We start from the raw sequence: 26,083 nt of genomic DNA on the forward strand, positions 1-26,083 counted from the left end.
GGGGCAGAAGCCGTTAGTAGGCCCTAACCACCATTTTGTTTTTTAAAAACCACTTAATGAGAGCCGGAAGGTTGAAGCTCAGCTTTATTCAGTTGAGGACAACACCAGGCAGGGGCACACAGACAGACACCTTTAGTAGGCCGGAAAAGCCTATTGCATTTTTTAAAATGGTAATTTGGAGCAGAAGGTTGAAGCTCAGCTTTATTTAGTTGAGGACAACACCAGGCAGGGGCACACAGACAGACACCTTTAGTAGGCCGGAAAAGCCTATTGCATTTTTTAAAATGGTAATTTGGAGCAGAAGGTTGAAGCTCAGCTTTATTCAGTTGAGGACAACACCAGGCAGGGGCACACAGACAGACACCTTTAGTAGGCCGGAAAAGCCTATTGCATTTTTTAAAATGGTAATTTGGAGCAGAAGGTTGAAGCTCAGCTTTATTTAGTTGAGGACAACACCAGGCAGGGGCACACAGACAGACACCTTTAGTAGGCCGGAAAAGCCTATTGCATTTTTTAAAATGGTAATTTGGAGCAGAAGGTTGAAGCTCAGCTTTATTTAGTTGAGGACAACACCAGGCAGGGGCACACAGACAGACACCTTTAGTAGGCCGGAAAAGCCTATTGCATTTTTTAAAATGGTAATTTGGAGCAGAAGGTTGAAGCTCAGCTTTATTTAGTTGAGGGCAACACCAGGGAGGGGCAGAAGCCGTTAGTAGGCCCTAACCACCATTTTGTTTTTTAAAAACCACTTAATGAGAGCCGGAAGGTTGAAGCTCAGCTTTATTCAGTTGAGGACAACACCAGGCAGGGGCACACAGACAGACACCTTTAGTAGGCCGGAAAAGCCTATTGCATTTTTTAAAATGGTAATTTGGAGCAGAAGGTTGAAGCTCAGCTTTATTCAGTTGAGGACAACACCAGGCTGGGGCACACAGACAGACACCTTTAGTAGGCCGGAAAAGCCTATTGCATTTTTTAAAATGGTAATTTGGAGCAGAAGGTTGAAGCTCAGCTTTATTTAGTTGAGGACAACACCAGGCAGGGGCACACAGACAGACACCTTTAGTAGGCCGGAAAAGCCTATTGCATTTTTTAAAATGGTAATTTGGAGCAGAAGGTTGAAGCTCAGCTTTATTCAGTTGAGGACAACACCAGGCAGGGGCACACAGACAGACACCTTTAGTAGGCCGGAAAAGCCTATTGCATTTTTTAAAATGGTAATTTGGAGCAGAAGGTTGAAGCTCAGCTTTATTTAGTTGAGGACAACACCAGGCAGGGGCACACAGACAGACACCTTTAGTAGGCCGGAAAAGCCTATTGCATTTTTTAAAATGGTAATTTGGAGCAGAAGGTTGAAGCTCAGCTTTATTCAGTTGAGGACAACACCAGGCAGGGGCACACAGACAGACACCTTTAGTAGGCCGGAAAAGCCTATTGCATTTTTTAAAATGGTAATTTGGAGCAGAAGGTTGAAGCTCAGCTTTATTTAGTTGAGGACAACACCAGGCAGGGGCACACAGACAGACACCTTTAGTAGGCCGGAAAAGCCTATTGCATTTTTTAAAATGGTAATTTGGAGCAGAAGGTTGAAGCTCAGCTTTATTTAGTTGAGGACAACACCAGGCAGGGGCACACAGACAGACACCTTTAGTAGGCCGGAAAAGCCTATTGCATTTTTTAAAATGGTAATTTGGAGCAGAAGGTTGAAGCTCAGCTTTATTTAGTTGAGGGCAACACCAGGGAGGGGCAGAAGCCGTTAGTAGGCCCTAACCACCATTTTGTTTTTTAAAAACCACTTAATGAGAGCCGGAAGGTTGAAGCTCAGCTTTATTCAGTTGAGGACAACACCAGGCAGGGGCACACAGACAGACACCTTTAGTAGGCCGGAAAAGCCTATTGCATTTTTTAAAATGGTAATTTGGAGCAGAAGGTTGAAGCTCAGCTTTATTCAGTTGAGGACAACACCAGGCTGGGGCACACAGACAGACACCTTTAGTAGGCCGGAAAAGCCTATTGCATTTTTTAAAATGGTAATTTGGAGCAGAAGGTTGAAGCTCAGCTTTATTCAGTTGAGGACAACACCAGGCAGGGGCACACAGACAGACACCTTTAGTAGGCCGGAAAAGCCTATTGCATTTTTTAAAATGGTAATTTGGAGCAGAAGGTTGAAGCTCAGCTTTATTTAGTTGAGGGCAACACCAGGGAGGGGCAGAAGCCGTTAGTAGGCCCTAACCACCATTTTGTTTTTTAAAAACCACTTAATGAGAGCCGGAAGGTTGAAGCTCAGCTTTATTCAGTTGAGGACAACACCAGGCAGGGGCACACAGACAGACACCTTTAGTAGGCCGGAAAAGCCTATTGCATTTTTTAAAATGGTAATTTGGAGCAGAAGGTTGAAGCTCAGCTTTATTTAGTTGAGGACAACACCAGGCAGGGGCACACAGACAGACACCTTTAGTAGGCCGGAAAAGCCTATTGCATTTTTTAAAATGGTAATTTGGAGCAGAAGGTTGAAGCTCAGCTTTATTCAGTTGAGGACAACACCAGGCAGGGGCACACAGACAGACACCTTTAGTAGGCCGGAAAAGCCTATTGCATTTTTTAAAATGGTAATTTGGAGCAGAAGGTTGAAGCTCAGCTTTATTTAGTTGAGGACAACACCAGGCAGGGGCACACAGACAGACACCTTTAGTAGGCCGGAAAAGCCTATTGCATTTTTTAAAATGGTAATTTGGAGCAGAAGGTTGAAGCTCAGCTTTATTTAGTTGAGGACAACACCAGGCAGGGGCACACAGACAGACACCTTTAGTAGGCCGGAAAAGCCTATTGCATTTTTTAAAATGGTAATTTGGAGCAGAAGGTTGAAGCTCAGCTTTATTTAGTTGAGGGCAACACCAGGGAGGGGCAGAAGCCGTTAGTAGGCCCTAACCACCATTTTGTTTTTTAAAAACCACTTAATGAGAGCCGGAAGGTTGAAGCTCAGCTTTATTCAGTTGAGGACAACACCAGGCAGGGGCACACAGACAGACACCTTTAGTAGGCCGGAAAAGCCTATTGCATTTTTTAAAATGGTAATTTGGAGCAGAAGGTTGAAGCTCAGCTTTATTCAGTTGAGGACAACACCAGGCTGGGGCACACAGACAGACACCTTTAGTAGGCCGGAAAAGCCTATTGCATTTTTTAAAATGGTAATTTGGAGCAGAAGGTTGAAGCTCAGCTTTATTCAGTTGAGGACAACACCAGGCAGGGGCACACAGACAGACACCTTTAGTAGGCCGGAAAAGCCTATTGCATTTTTTAAAATGGTAATTTGGAGCAGAAGGTTGAAGCTCAGCTTTATTTAGTTGAGGGCAACACCAGGGAGGGGCAGAAGCCGTTAGTAGGCCCTAACCACCATTTTGTTTTTTAAAAACCACTTAATGAGAGCCGGAAGGTTGAAGCTCAGCTTTATTCAGTTGAGGACAACACCAGGCAGGGGCACACAGACAGACACCTTTAGTAGGCCGGAAAAGCCTATTGCATTTTTTAAAATGGTAATTTGGAGCAGAAGGTTGAAGCTCAGCTTTATTTAGTTGAGGGCAACACCAGGGAGGGGCAGAAGCCGTTAGTAGGCCCTAACCACCATTTTGTTTTTTAAAAACCACTTAATGAGAGCCGGAAGGTTGAAGCTCAGCTTTATTCAGTTGAGGACAACACCAGGCAGGGGCACACAGACAGACACCTTTAGTAGGCCGGAAAAGCCTATTGCATTTTTTAAAATGGTAATTTGGAGCAGAAGGTTGAAGCTCAGCTTTATTTAGTTGAGGACAACACCAGGCAGGGGCACACAGACAGACACCTTTAGTAGGCCGGAAAAGCCTATTGCATTTTTTAAAATGGTAATTTGGAGCAGAAGGTTGAAGCTCAGCTTTATTTAGTTGAGGACAACACCAGGCAGGGGCACACAGACAGACACCTTTAGTAGGCCGGAAAAGCCTATTGCATTTTTAAAATGGTAATTTGGAGCAGAAGGTTGAAGCTCAGCTTTATTTAGTTGAGGGCAACACCAGGGAGGGGCAGAAGCCGTTAGTAGGCCCTAACCACCATTTTGTTTTTTAAAAACCACTTAATGAGAGCCGGAAGGTTGAAGCTCAGCTTTATTCAGTTGAGGACAACACCAGGCAGGGGCACACAGACAGACACCTTTAGTAGGCCGGAAAAGCCTATTGCATTTTTTAAAATGGTAATTTGGAGCAGAAGGTTGAAGCTCAGCTTTATTTAGTTGAGGGCAACACCAGGGAGGGGCAGAAGCCGTTAGTAGGCCCTAACCACCATTTTGTTTTTTAAAAACCACTTAATGAGAGCCGGAAGGTTGAAGCTCAGCTTTATTCAGTTGAGGACAACACCAGGCAGGGGCACACAGACAGACACCTTTAGTAGGCCGGAAAAGCCTATTGCATTTTTTAAAATGGTAATTTGGAGCAGAAGGTTGAAGCTCAGCTTTATTCAGTTGAGGACAACACCAGGCAGGGGCACACAGACAGACACCTTTAGTAGGCCGGAAAAGCCTATTGCATTTTTTAAAATGGTAATTTGGAGCAGAAGGTTGAAGCTCAGCTTTATTTAGTTGAGGACAACACCAGGCAGGGGCACACAGACAGACACCTTTAGTAGGCCGGAAAAGCCTATTGCATTTTTTAAAATGGTAATTTGGAGCAGAAGGTTGAAGCTCAGCTTTATTTAGTTGAGGACAACACCAGGCAGGGGCACACAGACAGACACCTTTAGTAGGCCGGAAAAGCCTATTGCATTTTTAAAATGGTAATTTGGAGCAGAAGGTTGAAGCTCAGCTTTATTTAGTTGAGGGCAACACCAGGGAGGGGCAGAAGCCGTTAGTAGGCCCTAACCACCATTTTGTTTTTTAAAAACCACTTAATGAGAGCCGGAAGGTTGAAGCTCAGCTTTATTCAGTTGAGGACAACACCAGGCAGGGGCACACAGACAGACACCTTTAGTAGGCCGGAAAAGCCTATTGCATTTTTTAAAATGGTAATTTGGAGCAGAAGGTTGAAGCTCAGCTTTATTTAGTTGAGGGCAACACCAGGGAGGGGCAGAAGCCGTTAGTAGGCCCTAACCACCATTTTGTTTTTTAAAAACCACTTAATGAGAGCCGGAAGGTTGAAGCTCAGCTTTATTCAGTTGAGGACAACACCAGGCAGGGGCACACAGACAGACACCTTTAGTAGGCCGGAAAAGCCTATTGCATTTTTTAAAATGGTAATTTGGAGCAGAAGGTTGAAGCTCAGCTTTATTTAGTTGAGGGCAACACCAGGGAGGGGCAGAAGCCATTAGTAGGCCCTAACCAAAGTTGAAGGCCAAATGCAGTTTAATTTCTGATACTATAGGCCGAAAGCCAGAAGGTGGAAGCTCCGATTTAGACAGTGGAGGACAATTTGAATTAGGGACTGCAGACAGACTTAGTAGGCTGTCCCCTGTGGACCATGCATCCAACACATTAACCCATTGCGCCGTAATGGACACGTAATCTTCCGTGGCCATGCCTACAGGTCCATGCGTCTGTTGTCAGGTGCACCTTTGTACTCACAGATTGCCAGAGTGCATGGACAATGCGGTCTTCTACATGCTGGTGGAGGGTTGGGATGGCTTTTCTCGCAAAAGAAGTGTCGACTGGTTAGCTTGTAGCGTGGTACAGCGTAGTCCATCATGGCCTTATTAATAGTAAATAAAATATATAACTAGGCTCTATGAACTTTTAAATAGGTTCCAGGGGTACACGGGCAGCATTGGTGTGGTCAGTGGAGGAGTATTGCAAGTAGGGGCTGCAGACAGGCTATCAAAGGACTAAAATACCAAACAGTAGGCACTCATGGCAGTTTTACATCGGTTACATGGATACACAGGCAGGCACTCCAGGCAGCATTGTGGTCAGTGGAGGAGTATTGCAAGTAGGGGCCGCAGACAGGCTATCAAAGGCCTAAAATAACAAACAGTAGGCAGTCATGGCAGTTTTACATCGGTTACATGGATACACAGGCAGGCACTCCAGGCAGCATTGTGGTCAGTGGAGGAGTATTGCAAGTAGGGGCCGCAGACAGGCTATCAAAGGCCTAAAATAACAAACAGTAGGCAGTCATGGCAGTTTTACATCGGTTACATGGATACACAGGCAGGCACTCCAGGCAGCATTGTGGTCAGTGGAGGAGTATTGCAAGTAGGGGCCGCAGACAGGCTATCAAAGGCCTAAAATAACAAACAGTAGGCAGTCATGGCAGTTTTACATCGGTTACATGGATACACAGGCAGGCACTCCAGGCAGCATTGTGGTCAGTGGAGGAGTATTGCAAGTAGGGGCCGCAGACAGGCTATCAAAGGCCTAAAATAACAAACAGTAGGCAGTCATGGCAGTTTTACATCGGTTACATGGATACACAGGCAGGCACTCCAGGCAGCATTGTGGTCAGTGGAGGAGTATTGCAAGTAGGGGCCGCAGACAGGCTATCAAAGGCCTAAAATAACAAACAATAGGCTCATTGCAGTTTTACAGCGGTTACATGGATACACAGGCAGCTAGGTGGTGAGTGGAGGAGTATTTAAAGTAAGGACCGCAGACAGGCTATCAAAGGCCTAACATAACAAACAATAGGCTCATGGCAGTTTTACAGCGGTTACATGGATAGACGGGCAGGCAGCTTGGTGGTGAGTGGAGGAGTATTTAAAGTAGGGACCGCAGACAGGCTTCAAAGGCCTAACATAAGAAAATGGGCTGGCTGTAGGCACTTTATAATTGGTTCCAGGGGTACACGGGCAGCAGTGGTCTGGTCAGTGGAGGACTAGTGGAAGGAGGGACCGCAGACAGGCTTCAAAGGCCTAACATAAAAAAATGGGCTGGCTGTAGGCACTTTATAATTGGTTCCAGGGGTACACGGGCAGCAGTGGTCTGGTCAGTGGAGGACTAGTGGAAGGAGGGACCGCAGACAGGCTTCAAAGGCCTAACATAAAAAAATGGGCTGGCTGTAGGCACTTTATAATTGGTTCCAGGGGTACACGGGCAGCAGTGGTCTGGCCAGTGGAGGACTAGTGGAAGGAGGGACCGCAGACAGGCTTCAAAGGCCTAACATAAAAAAATGGGCTGGCTGTAGGCACTTTATAATTGGTTCCAGGGGTACACGGGCAGCAGTGGTCTGGCCAGTGGAGGACTAGTGGAAGGAGGGACCGCAGACAGGCTTCAAAGGCCTAACATAAAAAAATGGGCTGGCTGTAGGCACTTTATAATTGGTTCCAGGGGTACACGGGCAGCAGTGGTCTGGCCAGTGGAGGACTAGTGGAAGGAGGGGCCGCAGACAGGCTTCAAAGGCCTAACATAAAAAAATGGGCTGGCTGTAGGCACTTTATAATTGGTTCCAGGGGTACACGGGCAGCAGTGGTCTGGCCAGTGGAGGACTAGTGGAAGGAGGGACCGCAGACAGGCTTCAATGGCCTAACATAAAAAAATGGGCTGGCTGTAGGCACTTTATAATTGGTTCCAGGGGTACACGGGCAGCAGTGGTCTGGCCAGTGGAGGACTAGTGGAAGGAGGGACCGCAGACAGGCTTCAAAGGCCTAACATAAAAAAATGGGCTGGCTGTAGGCACTTTATAATTGGTTCCAGGGGTACACGGGCAGCAGTGGTCTGGTCAGTGGAGGACTAGTGGAAGGAGGGACCGCAGACAGGCTTCAAAGGCCTAACATAAGAAAATGGGCTGGCTGTAGGCACTTTATAATTGGTTCCAGGGGTACACGGGCAGCAGTGGTCTGGCCAGTGGAGGACTAGTGGAAGGAGGGACCGCAGACAGGCTTCAAAGGCCTAACATAAAAAAATGGGCTGGCTGTAGGCACTTTATAATTGGTTCCAGGGGTACACGGGCAGCAGTGGTCTGGCCAGTGGAGGACTAGTAGAAGGAGGGACCGCAGACAGGCTTCAAAGGCCTAACATAAAAAAATGGGCTGGCTGTAGGCACTTTATAATTGGTTCCAGGGGTACACGGGCAGCAGTGGTCTGGCCAGTGGAGGACTAGTGGAAGGAGGGACCGCAGACAGGCTTCAAAGGCCTAACATAAAAAAATGGGCTGGCTGTAGGCACTTTATAATTGGTTCCAGGGGTACACGGGCAGCAGTGGTCTGGTCAGTGGAGGACTAGTGGAAGGAGGGACCGCAGACAGGCTTCAAAGGCCTAAAATAACAAACAATAGGCTCATGGCAGTTTTACAGCGGTTACATGGATACACGGGCAGGCAGCTTGGTGGTGAGTGGAGGAGTATTTAAAGTAGGGACCGCAGACAGGCTATCAAAGGCCTAAAATAACAAACAATAGGCTCATGGCAGTTTTACAGCGGTTACATGGATACACGGGCAGCTTGGTGGTGAGTGGAGGAGTAGTGCAAGGAGTGTCTGTCCCAGTACTCCCAAAATATAAATAGATGTTAATGTCTTGCAAAACAACCAAAACAAAAAAAAAGGTGGCATACTTAGGTACAGGGGTGGGCTCATCTGCTGAGTTTCTGACATAGTAATTTGGCAGTAACTATTTAATGGTGCCAATATAGGACACAGACACAGACTACTTTAAGTTGCATCATAGATGTCTACAAATTTGTATTGTCAGTGCCAGACATTGAATGATGTCAGCGAATAGACTAAAGATTGGTGGAGCTGTGCGACATAATTTTGCATGTGGTAGAGCACATTTTGAGCTGGGGTAGGGGGGAACTCTCTAGAGGCCGGCGGGACCGCCACAGGGCCCCTCATGTTACAACGGTGTGTCTGACGTTGGGTGCGCACCACCACCGCCAGAGACACTACATTGTACTATGAGGGACCCAGTAGCAATGCCGTCAACCAAAAGCGAGCACACCCACCTCTTCAGACAAACAGCAGTCTCACGGGTGCTTGCGCCAAGTCGCGATACCACGGCCCCGTGTGGGGAGTTTGGCCATTTAGGGAGGTGTAAACATGTCGTATGCTGTACAATCAGCTGCAGCAAATTAGACATTAGAAAAGTAATTCACAGGCAAGAGCCTTTCATAGGAAAGCTAGGTGTCGGCCGGGCAAGGTGGGGCAAAAGATTTCGAAATCCAGTTGTGGTTCATTTTAATGAATGTTAGATCGTCAACATTTTGGGTAGCCAGACGAGTCCTTTTTTCGGTTAATATTGAACCTGCAGCACTGAATACTCTTTCTGATAGGACACTTGCTGCCGGGCAAGCAAGCTCCTGCAATGCATATTCTGCCAATTCTGGCCAGGTGTCTAATTTGGAGGCCCAGTAATCAAATGGGAATGACGGTTGAGGGAGAACATCGATAAGGGATGAAAAATAGTTAGTAACCATACTGGACAAATGTTGTCTCCTGTCACTTTCAATTGATGCAGCAGTACCTGTCCTGTCTGCGGTCATAGCAAAATCACTCCACAACCTGGTCAGAAAACCCCTCTGTCCAACGCCACTTCTGATGTGTGCACCCCTAACACTCCTAGTCTGCTGCCCCCTGGAGCTCGTGTGAGAACGATCACGTGCGCTGTGTGCTGGGAATGCCTGAAGCAAACGGTCAACAAGAGTTGATTGTTTGGTTGCTAATATTAGTTCCAAGTTCTCATGTGGCATAATATTTTGCAATTTGCCTTTATAGCGTGGATCAAGGAGGCAGGCCAACCAGTAATCGTCATCGTTCATCATTTTCGTAATGCGTGTGTCCCTTTTTAGGATACGTAAGGCATAATCCGCCATGTGGGCCAAAGTTCCAGTTGTCAAATCTCCGGTTGTGATTGGTTGAGGGGCAGTTGCAGGCAAATCTACGTCACTTGTGTCCCTCAAAAAACCAGAACCCGGCCGTGACACGCAACCAATTTCCTGTGCCCCCGGGAAAGGTTCGGCATTAAAAATATACTCATCCCCATCATCCTCCTCGTCCTCCACCTCCTCTTCGCCCGCTACCTCGTCCTGTACACTGCCCTGACCAGACAATGGCTGACTGTCATCAAGGCTTTCCTCTTCCTCTGGTGCAGACGCCTGCTCCTTTATGTGCGTCAAACTTTGCATCAGCAGACGCATTAGGGGGATGCTCATGCTTATTACGGCGTTGTCTGCACTAACCAGCCGTGTGCATTCCTCAAAACACTGAAGGACTTGACACATGTCTTGTATCTTAGACCACTGCACACCTGACAACTCCATGTCTGCCATCCTACTGCCTGCCCGTGTATCCTCCCACAAATAAATAACAGCACGCCTCTGTTCGCACAGTCTCTGAAGCATGTGCAGTGTTGAGTTCCACCTTGTTGCAACGTCTATGATTAGGCGATGCTGGGGAAGGTTCAAAGACCGCTGATAGGTCTGCATACGGCTGGCATGTACAGGCGAACGTCGGATATGTGAGCAAAGTGCACGCACTTTGAGGAGCAGGTCGGAGAACCCAGGATAAGTTTTCAATAAGCACTGCACCACCAGGTTTAAGGTGTGAGCCAGGCAAGGAATGTGTTTCAGTTGGGAAAGGGAGATGGCAGCCATGAAATTCCTTCCGTTATCACTCACTACCTTGCCTGCCTCAAGATCTACTGTGCCCAGCCACGACTGCGTTTCTTGTTGCAAGAACTCGGACAGAACTTCCGCGGTGTGTCTGTTGTCGCCCAAGCACTTCATAGCCAATACAGCCTGCTGACGCTTGGCAGTAGCTGGCCCATAATGGGACAACTGGTGTGCAACAGTGTCATCTGCCGATGGAGTGGTTGGCAGACTGCGTTCTGTGGAAGAGCTGTAGCTTCTGCAGGAGGACGAGGAGGAGGAGAAGGAGGGGGTGCGAACGCCTACAGCCAACTGTTTCCTAGACCGTGGGCTAGGCACAACTGTCCCTAAATTGATGTCGCCTGTGGACCCTGCATCCACCACATTCACCCAGTGTGCCGTGATGGACACATAACGTCCCTGGCCATGCCTACTGGTCCATGCATCTGTAGTCAGGTGCACCTTTGTACTCACAGATTGCCTGAGTGCATGGACGATGCGCTGTTTAACATGCTGGTGCAGGGCTGGGATGGCTTTTCTGGAAAAAAAGTGTCGACTGGGTAGCTCGTATCGTGGTTCAGCGTACTCCATCAGGGCTTTGAAAGCTTCGCTTTCAACTAACCGGTAGGGCATCATCTCTAACGAGATTAGTCTAGCTATGTGGGCGTTAAAACCCTGTGTACGCGGATGCGAGGATAAGTACTTCCTTTTTCTAACCAGAGTCTCATGTAGGGTGAGCTGGACTGGAGAGCTGGAGATCGTGGAACTTTCGGGTGTGCCGGTGTACATGGCAGACTGAGAGACGGTTGGAGACGGTATTGTTTCCGCCGGTGCCCTAGATGCAATATTTCCTCCTACAAAACTGGTGGTTCCCTGACCCTGACTGCTTTTGGCTGGCAAAGAAACCTGCACAGATACTGCCGGTGGTGCGGAAAATGGTGGCCTTACAGTGACGGAAGGGATGTTGCGTTGCTGACTAGCTTCATTGGCCGAGGGTGCTACAACCTTAAGGGACGTTTGGTAGTTAGTCCAGGCTTGAAAATGCATGGTGGTTAAGTGTCTATGCATGCAACTAGTATTTAGACTTTTCAGATTCTGACCTCTGCTTAAGCTAGTTGAACATTTTTGACAGATGACTTTGCGCTGATCAGTTGGATGTTGTTTAAAAAAATGCCAGACTGCACTCTTCCTAGACTCGGATCCCTTTTCAGGGATTGCAGACTGAGCTTTAACCGGATGGCCACGCTGTCCTCCAACAGGTTTTGGCTTTGACACGCGTTTTGGGCCAGATACGGGCCCGGCAGATGGAACCTGTTGCGATGTTGATGCCTGCTGCGGCCCCTCCTCCACCTCCGCTTCTGAACTACTGCCGCCTGCACCCTGTTCCCCCAATGGCTGCCAATCGGGGTCAATAACTGGGTCATCTATTACCTCCTCTTCGAGCTCGTGTGCAACTTCGTCTGTGTCACTGTGTCGGTCGGTGGTATAGCGTTCGTGGCGGGGCAACATAGTCTCATCAGGGTCTGATTGTGGATCTGTACCCTGAGAGGACAATGTGGTGGTCTGAGTCAAAGGAGCAGCATAGTACTCTGGCTGTGGCTGTGCATCAGTGCACTCCATGTCAGAATATACTTGTAATGGGCATGGCCTGTTAAATGTTTCACTTTCTAAGCCAGGGACGGTATGTGTAAAGAGCTCCATGGAGTGACCCGTTGTGTCGCCTGCTGCATCCTTCTCTCTTGTTGTAGTTTTTGCTGAGGAGGACAAGGAAGCGACTTGTCCCTGACCGTGAACATCCACAAGCGACGCGCTGCTTTTACATTTACCAGTTTCGGAAGAGGAGGCAAAAGAGCTAGAGGCTGAGTCTGCAATGTAAGCCAAAACTTGCTGTTGCTGCTCCGCCTTTAAAAGCGGTTTTCCTACTCCCAGAAAAGAGAGCGTTCGAGGCCTTGTGTAGCCTGACGACGAAACTGGCTCCACAGCTCCAGACTTAGGTGGAATATTTTTATCCCCACGACCACCTGATGCTCCACTACCACTACCATCATTACCAGCTGACAATGAACGCCCACGACGACCTCTTGCACCAGACTTCCTCATTGTTTTAAAATCTTAACCAAAGTAACTTTATTTGTTGCTGTCAAACAACTTACACGGTGAGCTATAACTTCAGTATGATTTCAATATCCCTTAACAGGTTGGTGAGACCACAAGGAAAATCAGGCACAATGTTACACACTCTGTTTTCTGTGGCACAAAATCACAGAGATGACACACACGCAGGACTGTCACTCAAGCACTAATGTCAATATTAATCTCCCACCTAATTTATTTTTTTTTTTTTCTCAGGGAGACTTTAGAAACCAAATAATATTAAAAAAAAAAAAAAAAAAGGCTTTCTATGGCCCACAATTAGAGAGAGAGAGGTGGCACACCCAGGAGTCAAGACTGGCGCACAAGCTGAAAGGGCAATATTACTCTCCCACTGTTTTTTTAAGTTTTTTTTTTATTTCAGGGAGACTTTAGAAACCAAATAATATTAAAAAAACCCAAAAAAAAAATAGCCTTTCTATGGCCCACTGAATGAGAGAGAGAGGTGGCACACCCAGGAGTCAAGACTGGCACACAAGCTGAAAGGGCAATATTACTCTCCCACTGTTTTTTTTTTTTTTTTTTTTTTTCAGGGAGACTTTAGAAACCAAATAATATTAAAAAAACCAAAAAAATAAATAGGCTTTCTATGGCCCACTGAATGAGAGAGGTGGCACACCCAGGAGTCAAGACTGGCACACAAGCTGAAAGGGCAATATTACTCTCCCACTGTTTTTTTATGTATTTTTTGTTTTTTAAGGGAGACTTTAGAAACCCAATAATATTTTAAAAAAATAAATAAATAGGCTTTCTATGGCCCACTGAATGAGAGAGGTGGCACACCCAGGAGTCAAGACTGGCACACAAGCTGAAAGGGCAATATTACTCTCCCACTGTTTTTTTATGTACTTTTTGTTTTTTAAGGGAGACTTTAGAAACCCAATAATATTTAAAAAAAAAAATAAATAGGCTTTCTATGGCCCACTGAATGAGAGGGAGAGAGGTGGCACACCCAGGAGTCAAGACTGGCACACAAGCTGAAAGGGCAATATTACTCTCCCACTGTTTTTTTATGTATTTTTTGTTTTTTAAGGGAGACTTTAGAAACCCAATAATATTTAAAAAAAAAAATAAATAGGCTTTCTATGGCCCACTGAATGAGAGGGAGAGAGGTGGCACACCCAGGAGTCAAGACTGGCACACAAGCTGAAAGGGCAATATTACTCTCCCACTGTTTTTTTATGTTTTTTTTTTTTCAGGGAGACTTTAGAAACCAAATAATATTAAAAAAACCAAAAAAATAAATAGGCTTTCTATGGCCCACTGAATGAGAGAGAGGTGGCACACCCAGGAGTCAAGACTGGCACACAAGCTGAAAGGGCAATATTACTCTCCCACTGTTTTTTTTATTTTTATTTTTTTTTCAGGGAGACTTTAGAAACCAAATAATAAGAAAAAAAATAAATAAATAAATAGGCTTTCTATAGCCCACTGAATGAGAGATAGCACACACAGCAGTGGCACACAAGCCCTGACTGAGGCCAATATTTTTCTCCCACTGATTGATGTAGTGTTTTTGTGTTGAGGTAGATTTTAGAACACAAATCAAGGAAAAAAAAAAAAATGCTTTCTATGGCCCACTGAATGAGAGAGAGGTGGCACACCCAGGAGTCAAGACTGGCACACAAGCTGAAAGGGCAATATTACTCTCCCACTGTTTTTTTATGTTTTTTTTTTTTTTTCAGGGAGACTTTAGAAACCAAATAATATTAAAAAAACCAAAAAAAAAAATAGCCTTTCTATGGCCCACTGAATGAGAGAGAGAGGTGGCACACCCAGGAGTCAAGACTGGCACACAAGCTGAAAGGGCAATATTACTCTCCCACTGTTTTTTTATGTATTTTTTGTTTTTTAAGGGAGACTTTAGAAACCCAATAATATTTAAAAAAAAAAATAAATAGGCTTTCTATGGCCCACTGAATGAGAGGGAGAGAGGTGGCACACCCAGGAGTCAAGACTGGCACACAAGCTGAAAGGGCAATATTACTCTCCCACTGTTTTTTTATGTTTTTTTTTTTTTTCAGGGAGACTTTAGAAACCAAATAATATTAAAAAAACCAAAAAAAAAAATAGCCTTTCTATGGCCCACTGAATGAGAGGGAGAGAGGTGGCACACCCAGGAGTCAAGACTGGCACACAAGCTGAAAGGGCAATATTACTCTCCCACTGTTTTTTTATGTTTTTTTTTTCAGGGAGACTTTAGAAACCCAATAATATTTAAAAAAAATAAATAAATAGGCTTTCTATGGCCCACTGAATGAGAGAGGTGGCACACCCAGGAGTCAAGACTGGCACACAAGCTGAAAGGGCAATATTACTCTCCCACTGTTTTTTTATGTTTTTTTTTTTTCAGGGAGACTTTAGAAACCAAATAATATTAAAAAACCCAAAAAAATAAATAGGCTTTCTATGGCCCACTGAATGAGAGAGGTGGCACACCCAGGAGTCAAGACTGGCACACAAGCTGAAAGGGCAATATTACTCTCCCACTGTTTTTTTATGTTTTTTTTTTTTTTCAGGGAGACTTTAGAAACCAAATAATATTAAAAAAACCAAAAAAATAAATAGGCTTTCTATGGCCCACTGAATGAGAGAGAGGTGGCACACCCAGGAGTCAAGACTGGCACACAAGCTGAAAGGGCAATATTACTCTCCCACTGTTTTTTTATTTATTTTTTTTTTTCAGGGAGACTTTAGAAACCAAATAATAAGAAAAAAAATAAATAAATAAATAGGCTTTCTATAGCCCACTGAATGAGAGATAGCACACACAGCAATGGCACACAAGCCCTGACTGAGGCCAATATTTTTCTCCCACTGATTGATGTAGTGTTTTTGTGTTGAGGTAGATTTTAGAACACAAATCAAGGAAAAAGAAAAATGCTTTCTATGGCCCACTGAATGAGAGAGAGGTGGCACACCCAGGAGTCAAGACTGGCACACAAGCTGAAAGGGCAATATTACTCTCCCACTGTTTTTTTATGTATTTTTTGTTTTTTAAGGGAGACTTTAGAAACCCAATAATATTTAAAAAAATAAATAAATAGGCTTTCTATGGCCCACTGAATGAGAGGGAGAGAGGTGGCACACCCAGGAGTCAAGACTGGCACACAAGCTGAAAGGGCAATATTACTCTCCCACTGTTTTTTTATGTACTTTTTGTTTTTTAAGGGAGACTTTAGAAACCCAATAATATTTTTTAAAAAAAATAAATAGGCTTTCTATGGCCCACTGAATGAGAGGGAGAGAGGTGGCACACCCAGGAGTCAAGACTGGCACACAAGCTGAAAGGGCAATATTACTCTCCCACTGTTTTTTTATGTACTTTTTGTTTTTTAAGGGAGACTTTAGAAACCCAATAATATTTAAAAAAAATAAATAAATAGGCTTTCTATGGCCCACTGAATGAGAGGGAGAGAGGTGGCACACCCAGGAGTCAAGACTGGCACACAAGCTGAAAGGGCAATATTACTCTCCCACTGTTTTTTTTTTTTTTTTTTTTTTTTCAGGGAGACTTTAGAAACCAAATAATAAGAAAAAAAATAAATAAATAAATAGGCTTTCTATAGCCCACTGAATGAGAGATAGCACACACAGCAGTGGCACACAAGCCCTGACTGAGGCCAATATTTTTCTCCCACTGATTTATGTAGTGTTTTTGTGTTGAGGTAGATTTTAGAACACAAATCAAGGAAAAAAAAAAAATGCTTTCTATGGCCCACTGAATGAGAGAGAGGTGGCACACCCAGGAGTCAAGACTGGCACACAAGCTGAAAGGGCAATATTACTCTCCCACTGTTTTTTTATGTATTTTTTGTTTTTTAAGGGAGACTTTAGAAACCCAATAATATTTAAAAAAAAAAATAAATAGGCTTTCTATGGCCCACTGAATGAGAGGGAGAGAGGTGGCACACCCAGGAGTCAAGACTGGCACACAAGCTGAAAGGGCAATATTACTCTCCCACTGTTTTTTTATGTACTTTTTGTTTTTTAAGGGAGACTTTAGAAACCCAATAATATTTTAAAAAAAAATAAATAGGCTTTCTATGGCCCACTGAATGAGAGGGAGAGAGGTGGCACACCCAGGAGTCAAGACTGGCACACAAGCTGAAAGGGCAATATTACTCTCCCACTGTTTTTTTATGTACTTTTTGTTTTTTAAGGGAGACTTTAGAAACCCAATAATATTTAAAAAAAAAAATAAATAGGCTTTCTATGGCCCACTGAATGAGAGGGAGAGAGGTGGCACACCCAGGAGTCAAGACTGGCACACAAGCTGAAAGGGCAATATTACTCTCCCACTGTTTTTTTAGGTTTTTTTTTTTTTTTCAGGGAGACTTTAGAAACCAAATAATATTAAAAAAAATAAAAAATAAATAGGCTTTCTATAGCCCACTGAATGAGAGATAGCACACACAGCAGTGGCACACAAGCCCTGACTGAGGCCAATATTTTTCTCCCACTGATTGATGTAGTGTTTTTGTGTTGAGGTAGAATTTAGAACACAAATCACGGAAAAAATAAATAGGCTTTCTATGGCCCACTCAGTGAGAGATGGCACACACAGGGATGGCACTGTAGCAGAAATGCCAATCTTAATCTCCCACAAAAAAAACAAAAAAAAAACAGGGACTGTCCTACAATTACTATCTCCCTGCAGTAATCTAAGCCAGGTATGGCAGGCAGCAATAGGAGTGGACTGATGCACAAATTAAATAAAAAGTGTGGACAAACAAAAAAGATAGCTGTGCAGAAAGGAAGGAACAAGAGGATATGTGCTTTGAAAAAAGCAGTTGGTTTCCACAGTGGCGTACACACAGCAATACAGCTATCACAGAGCCTTCTAGGGCAGCCCAATGAGCTACAGCGCTGAGGGGAAAAAAAAAAAAAAAGTAGCTTCCACAGTCCCTGCACACCGAAGTTGGTGTTGGACAGTGGAAATCGCTGCAGCACAAGCGGTTTGGTGGTTAGTGGACCCTGCCTAACGCTCTCCCTGCTTCTGACGAAGCGGCAGCAACCTCTCCCTAAGCTCAGATCAGCAGCAGTAAGATGGCGGTCGGCGGGAACGCCCCTTTATAGCCCCTGTGACGCCGCAGACAGCAAGCCAATCACTGCAATGCCCTTCTCTAAGATGGTGGGGACCAGGATCTATGTCATCACGCTGCCCACACTCTGCGTTCACCTTCATTGGCTGAGAAATGGCGCTTTTCGCGTCATTGAAACGCGACTTTGGCGCGAAAGTCGCGTACCGCATGGCCGACAAGCACAGGGGTCGGATCGGGTTTCATGAGACGCCGACTTAGCCAAAAGTTGGCGACTTTTGAAAATAATCGACCCGTTTCGCTCAACCCTAGTGGCAACCAATCTTTCTGACAGTATCTGAGCTTTTAATCTATCTGGTGAAATGTTATGCCCAGATTTTTGACTTGGAATCCAACATTTGAGTTATAGTTGAAGTTCTCATAGCAGGAAAATATTGACAAGTTTAATAAAACTACAATTTTTTTTTTAAAGATAAGCCACTAAAATTAACATAACTATGATGTAAGTGTTTTAGGAACATTTATCAAGTTTCTTGTAGTCTGTTTTCATCTGTGCAGTGGAAATGTATAGATGTAGCAAACATTTCTTAACAGGGCAAATGCAAATCTGGGTTGTATTAACAGAAGCATACAGTCTAGATCACGTGAAGTCATTATTGTCCTCTACTCTTCTTTGGTCAGACCTCACCTGGAATACTGTGTCCAGTTTTGGGCGCCACATTTTAAAAAAGACATCAACAAACTGGAGCAAGTTCAGAGAAGAGCGACCAGAATGGTGACCGGTCTGCAAACCATGTCCTATGAGGAACGTTTACAGGATTTGGCAATGTTTAGCTTGCAAAAAAGAAGACTGAGAGGTGACTTAATAGCTCATCTTTATCCTCATTTGCACAATGAAAGACTAGAAGCAATGGGATGAAACTGAATGGGAGGAGACACAGATTTGATATTTTGAAAAAACATTTTGACAGTTAGGGTGATCAATGAGTGGAACAGGCTGCCACAAGAGGTGGTGAGTTCTCCTTCAATGGAAGTCTTCAAACAGAGGCAGGACAGACATCTGTCTGGGATGATTTAGTGAATCCGGCTTTGAGCAGGCGGTTGGACCAGATGGCCCAGGAGGTCCCTTCCAACTCTACCATTCTATGATTCTATGATTCCAATTAACACATTGCATACAATGATGAATGATGAAGCTTTACAGGTTTGTCCTGAACTTAGATATGAAAAAACTGGATTCGTTAATTAACATCAGATAAGTGAGGGATTTGAAGCCCGATGCACCATCTGATCAGCTGTTGCTATAGCTTTCTAATGCTAGAAGTAAGTATGGAAGGAAGTGTATGGAACTGTAATATCACATGCAAAGCGCCATGGAATAAATGGCGCTATAACAATAAATAATAATAATAATAATAATAATAATAATAATAATATCATAGTTCTGCACACTATGGCAGCTCTCTAATTCTGCAGCTCAGTAGTATCAGCAGATGAAGTAGATATCAGTAAAATCAGTATAGGGATAGAACTGCTGCAGGATGACATGTCCTCTGAAAGCTGGGGGAGTGTCAGCTCCAGTAAAGAGGGAAATAGGAGCACATGGTAAGCCAGATATAATGGAAATTAAATTATTAGTGGAACAGACATGGCAATCTGCCATAAACAGTGTGTTGTCTTCCTGGTGCTCAAATTCGACACACTGTGAATTGGGTTGTTGAGTTTCTGGAAGAGTCCAGTGAGGAAACAGCTGTCATGGTGCACTTTGGCACCAATGACAAAGGTAGCGGAAGATGGAAAATCCTTAATGTTAAGTGTTTAAGCCATAAGTTTAAAGCAAGGATCTCAAAGGTAGTGTTATCTGAAATACTACCTGTACCATGAGCCACAACTGCGAGGTATAGGGACACTATTGAGATAAATGTGTAGGAAAGGTTTTGGCATCCTGGAAAACTGAGCTGACTAATTGGCTATGGGTTGCACCTCAATGAGGAGGGTGCAGCTGTGCTAGAGGAAAGAGTGGCTAGGGGTTTGGAGGAGAGTTTAAACTAGAGACTTTGGGAAGGCAATTACTGCACGGGAGGGGAAGATAGTGTAGATAGTGACCTGATCTAAGTAGTGAAAGTGTGTGTGGAATTTGGGAGGTGTTAGAATAGTTAATAGAAAGAGGAGGAATACAGATAACAGTGAAATACATAAGGTATATTAATGTCAGAAGCATTAATTAGAAGGTTCTTTGTTGTCCACTAAGTGTTTCAATGCTGTACTGGCATCTTTATCAAGTGTAAAAAAAACAACAGATGTTAGTTGCTTTCACACTTGATAAAGATGCCAGTATGGTATTGAAACTCATAGTGGACAATAAAGAACCGTCTAATGAATTTCGCAGCAACAGACTTCTTTCCAGCAGCGCAGTAAATTTTTAAATATGTTTAATTTCTGTTTTGGTATTTATGCTTATTATTATTTTATGTTTTTAGCACTTAATATTGAATAAAATAAATCATGTTGAACATCAGCTACTGTTAATTCATGTTTTGTTAGAGCCCTTTGTAACACGTATTCTCACTTGTGGCAGCTATTCAAAACCATATAATTTACTGCTTTTTATAATGTATATAAGTCATATTGCTCCTGTTATTAAGCCTTAAGTATATTTAATAGGCAGAAATGTACCTTGATCAAAAGCTCTCCCTACACATTATGATGTCCCCACAGCCCCTCTTCTCACCATGTGATGTACCCACAGCCCTTCGCACAATATGCGGTCCCCAAATCAAAGTATGATGTCCCCATAACGCCTCACACAGCATGATGTCCAGACAGTCCCTCACACATTATGTTGTTCCCTCAGCCACTCTCGCAGCATGATGTCCTCACAAGCAAGTATAATGACCCCACAGCCATTCACAACTGTTGCATAGTATGATGGGCCCATACACAATTATGATATCCCCACAGACCCTCACACAATATTATGTCAACACAGACCCTCACACTAGTATGATGTCACCACCACAGCACCTCACATAGTATGATGCCCTACACACAAGTGTAATGTCATCATAATCCCTCACACAGTAAGATGTCCCCACAGCCCCTCACACAGTATTATGGCCTCCAACACAAATGTCATGTCCCTTTAGTCCTTCACACAGAATGAAGTGCACACAACCTGTCACACAGCATTATGTCACCACAGTCCCTCACATAGCATAATGGCCTCATATACAAGTATAATTTTCCCACAGCCCTTCACACAGTATTTAAGCCCCCTCACACAGTATTATGTCCCCACAGCCCCTCACATTGTATTGTGGCCCCAAACAATTACTCCATGCAAGTATTAACCAATAATTAAAATAAAACCACTCACCTCACCCTGTTCCCTTGATGGATGTACTGCTCCAGTCTGTGCAGTGTACTGTGGCACAAAGGGCATGATGTAGTGACATCACTGCACCTGCTGTGCTCTCAGGTGCACAGATTCAATGGTGGAAAAGGAATCTGATGGCTCCCTGATCCATCATTGTATGCACTTGTGTCTGCGTCTGGACTTGTTTTTGGTTTGATGAAGGCAAGCAGATCCCTGAAAAGCGTAACCTCTTAAAGGGAATCTGTCAGCAGGTTTTTGCTACCTCTTCTGAGAGCATCTTGACGTAGGGAAAGAGAAGCTGAATCCAATGATGTATCACTTAGATTACTGGGTGCAGTCGTTCTGACACAATCAGAGCTTTTAGATTTAGCAATGAAGCAAAGCCATGAAAGCTGCCCCCGCCCACACCAGGATCTTCATGTACAAAGTTCATAGAAAGTCAGTCGCTTATCACAGAAGGGGCATTGCCAGACTAGAATAGTGCAGCAATGTTAATCTCCTAATGATAAATCCTTCACAGTTAGGAAACAGCAGCAGAATGTTGACAAGAAACACATCTCTGAATTCTGTGTTTCAGCCTCTGTTTCCTGCTGTCTTCAGATTACAAAAACCTGCTGACAGATTCCTTTTAAGACACTGTATGAATAAAATAGCATCTTTAACTTATCTTTGAACCAGTGCTACATTCTGTTGGAGTGACAGCGCCAAGTATAGCATCTTTTTTCTGCTATATTTATTCTTTTTTAATGAGCAGTGTCTTCAACAACTGGAAGGTAGATTGTATCTTTGCTGCCTTGCTCTGCCTAGAGCCTGCTGTAGTTATTGAAACCTAATATATGTTCATATTCTGTCATTAAGACTATGAACCCAAACACAGATGTCTAAAACAATAGCAAAGCTGATAATAGTTATCATCATGTCTCAATGATTTTTTATTGTCATTTTTATTTTGTTGTAGACCGTGTAACAGTGGTCCACACTGATATATATGTGACAAGTTTTGGACCCGTCTCTGACACAGATATGGTAAGTTTGCTACTATGTGCCTATGTGTACATTCTCTATTCTTGTACTGTGATTGCATCCAAAATACGTTAAACTGGTTATGTGTGTGGGGAGGTCCTCAGTCAATGTTTTTTGGGGCTGGGACCAAGAGCTACCTGCAATTTCATAGTTTTAAATGTGTATAGCTATTTATTCATTTTTATGCTTATATTAATATTGTATTTGTCATTTCCTATGATACCGGATGATCAGTAGTTTTTATAGGTGTAACCAGCGTCGGACGGGAGCAGCTTGAGCCCACCAGAGAAAATCATACTTGGGGCTCACTATGTAGCTACATAGAAATAAATACAAGACCACCAATTGTGCAGTAAAACACGCTAATATCAGGGTATAATATAAGGTAGTACATGTCTTAACTATGTAGCAGGGGTTGGGGTAGCCCCCTCATAGAATACAATGCAGCCTCTCATAGGGTATAATGCAGCCCCCCTCATATAGTATAATGTAGCCCCCTTACAGAATTGTATGCAAATCCTCCACAGAATATAATGCAGCCCCCTCATAGGGTATAATGCAGCCCCCCCCCATAGGGTATAATGCAGCCTCCCCTCTCAAAATATAATGTAGCCCCCCATAGAATATAATATAGATCATTATAAAGTAAAATGCAGCTCCACATGGAATATTATGTAGCCTGTTGTGAATTCCGCTCTTGGGCTCCCTCCGGTGGTTGTAAGTGGCATTTTTGCCAGTTCTGCTCTTGGGCTCCCTCCGGTGGTTTTAAGTGGTACTGCTGCTCCTTGGATTTAGTAGTTAGCAGCTGCTTCCACTGATTATCTTTCTGGCTCGACTATTTAGCCTGGTTCTATCCTTCAGCCTGTGCCAGTTGTCAATGGTTCCTGGTTGGATTCACATCTCTGCTTGGATTTCCCTGATATTCTGACCAGTTCAGCAAAGATAAGTCCTTGCTTTGTTCTTTTGCAGTCCACTTGTTGTGGACTTAATCTTTCTGCACTTTCTATGTTTTTTCTAGTCCAGCTTGTCAGTATGGATTTATTCAGTTAAGCTGGAAGCTCTGGGAAGCAGATTTACCTTCCACACCTTTAGTCAGGTGTGGAGATTTTTGTAAACTCTGTGGTGGATTTTTCTAGTTTTTAATACTGTCCGCACAGTATTCTTTCCTGTTCTATTTATCTAGTTAGACTGGCCTCCTTTGCTACATCCTGGTTTCATTCTGCGTATGTCATTTCCCTCTCCACTCACAATCAATATTTGTGGGGGGCTGTCCTACCCTTTGGGGATTTTCTCTGAGGCAAGATAGCTTTCCTGATTCTATCTTTAGGGGTAGTTAGTCCTCCGGCTGTGATGAGGTGTCTAGGGAGTGACAGGAATATCCCATGGCTACTTCTAGTGTTGTGTTAAGCTCAGGAACTGCGGTGAGTACAGGTACCACCTCCTCCAGAGCACGTCCCATGTTGCTCCTAAACCACCAGCTCATAACAGTAGCCGCCCTACAGTCGTATGGCCACCAGGACTGACTCGCTGATATATATAAAATATATATCTAAATAATATATATAAAATATCGCTATATATATAAAAACAAACACAATACTCACCTCTCATCCTCCTTCCCACTGCTCTGCTCCGGTTTCAGCAGCTCCACTGTTGTCTGCCTGGCACGCAGCAAGTACGCGGTGACATCATCGTGCCACCTGCTGTGTCAGGCAGAGGCAGAGAGGAATGATGGGAGAGGGAGCATCATCTGATGCTCTCTCCTCCATTATTGCAGTCAACTATGATGCTGATACAGTTGAATGCGGTGTGCACTGGGGGGGGCGGTGCTGGCGCCGGGCCCCCTTGACTTTTGGGCACCATAGCAGCCACCTGGGTGGAGGGCCAATGGGGAAATGGGGGCCCTGGTCTGCCGGCCCCGATAGTGGGCAGTGTTATTCAAAACCTGCGGCTAACACTGCCAGCTATTAAAATGAAATAAATATTCGCTCCTCTCCATACCCTTGGGGGCGAGGGGGCGAGTGAATATTAATTTCTCTTTAACAGTGGAGACAGGCTTTAGTCGCAGCAGCCGACTCCAGCCTCCTGTCACCCACTGCTCTGCTGACACCGGACAGCCCCACTGACTCTCTGGCCCCATAGCAGCTGTGTGGTGTGCCCCTATTAGTGACATGCCACTGGCTGGGTACCCCTGGAGCAGTGGGGACCCTAGGCAGCTACCAGCCATATATGCCAACAGGTGTCAGTGCCTGGCCCACTGGAGCATCCTCTGGTTCTCTGATGGGCCAGTCCACCCTGGGTGTAACCTTTTTTTCTTACTATAAGATATGTTAAGTTATAATATATTGATAATATTTAGTCTGATTCCAAAAGTTTTAACCTTTACAAAGTTATTGGTAAGTACTAATTTTATTTCACAGCATTAATGGTACTAACAGTTGTACAAAGGTGAAAAATTGTGTAAATCTGGTACATCTCATGATATTCAGGCACTTTTATAAATAATGGAATCTTTAACTGGAATTTGAGATTTCATGTTATATAAACAGTTGGGAAAAATATTATGTAAGGTTGAATGTTATTCGTTGCAAACACTTTTTTTTCCATTGGACACAAAAATATCAAAAATGTAGACATATCCATTAGGGTTCATTTGGTACAAACTAACCTTGGTATGAAAGTTGAGTAAAATGGCCTCTCCAATATAAAGTAAATGAGAGTCTTTGCTACCAAATGGTTTAGACGTGCTACATTAACGTCATTTTGCACTACGCAGATATTTAAAGCTTTCTATATCAGTCAAACATTTCTTTTGTCAGCATAAAGATGTTTGACCAACAGTTAGTAAATTTATTGTTAACTTGGTGACAACACACATACAGTGGGGAAAATACCGTATTTGATACACTGCCGATTTTGCAAGTTTTCCCACCTTCAAAGAATGAAGAGGTCTGCAATTTTTATCAAAGGTAAACTTCAACTGTGAGAGGCAGAATCTAAAATGAAAAGCTAGAAAATCACAATGTATGATTATTGAATAATTAAATTGCATTTTATTACATTAAATAAGTATTTGACGCAATAGGAAAACAAAACTTAATAATTGATACAGAGACCTTTGTTTGAAAATTAGAGGTTAGGCGTTTCCTGTAGTTCTTGACCAAGTTTGCTCACACTGTAGCAGGGAATTTTGTCCCATTCCTTCTTAGTTGCTCTGGCTGTGTGTTCCAGGTTATTGTTATGATGGAAGACCAAGCCATGACCCCTCAATAAGGTTGTTGGCCAAAATTTTGTGATGTATGACCTCATCCATCCTCCCTTCAATATTGTGCAGTCATCCTGTCCCCTTTGCAGAAAAGCATTCCCAAAGTATGATGTTTCCCCCATCATGCTTCATGGTCGGGACGGTGTTCTTGGGGTTGTACTCATCCTTATTCTTCCTCCAAACATGGTGAGTGGAGTTGATGCCAAAAAGTTCTATTTTGGTCTCATCTGACCCCATGACCTTTTCCCATGCCTACTCTTTATCATCCAGAGGGTTATTGGCAAATTTCAAACAGACCTAAACATGTGCTGGCATGAGAAGGGGGACCTTGCATGCCATGCAGGATTTTAATCCATAAGGGCGTAGTGTGTTACTAATGGTAATATTTGAGACTATGGTCCCTGCACTTTTTAGGTCATTGACCGTGTCCTCCAGTGTAGTCCATATACAGAGCACCTAAGAGCTAGAAATGCAGAATCCCACCTCAAATTACCCCATTCTGGAAATGATACACTTTTGGGAATTTATCTACAGGTAAAGTGACGATTTTGTCTCCCTCCATGGTTGTTCTCCAGAATCAAGCAGCAGTGGATGTTGCTGAGTGAAAATGGCAAACTGCCGTTGTAATGACTAGTAGGTTGTAGTGACCAGTATGTTGTAATGACCAGTATGTTATGCCCAGCTCATGCTG

At 43.9% G+C, this 26,083-nt stretch overlaps 1 protein-coding gene across 3 annotated transcripts in view; it reads left to right on the plus strand.

Annotated features, from left to right (window-relative positions):
• Positions 1 to 26,083, plus strand: part of GABRA2 (gamma-aminobutyric acid type A receptor subunit alpha2) — a 291,356-nt gene that overhangs the window by 80,114 nt on the left and 185,159 nt on the right. For all 3 annotated transcript variants that reach the window (XR_013220060.1, XR_013220061.1, XM_077279822.1), the window contains exon 4: positions 22,063 to 22,130. Coding sequence is in view for 1 of the 3 variants with exons in the window: in XM_077279822.1 (XP_077135937.1) it covers positions 22,063 to 22,130 (68 nt within the window). In the remaining 2 variants the exon portion in view is untranslated. The remainder of the gene's footprint in view (positions 1 to 22,062; positions 22,131 to 26,083) is intronic.

The sequence above is a fragment of the Ranitomeya variabilis genome, chromosome 1, assembly GCF_051348905.1.
Source record: "Ranitomeya variabilis isolate aRanVar5 chromosome 1, aRanVar5.hap1, whole genome shotgun sequence".
Lineage (NCBI taxonomy): Eukaryota > Metazoa > Chordata > Amphibia > Anura > Dendrobatidae > Ranitomeya > Ranitomeya variabilis.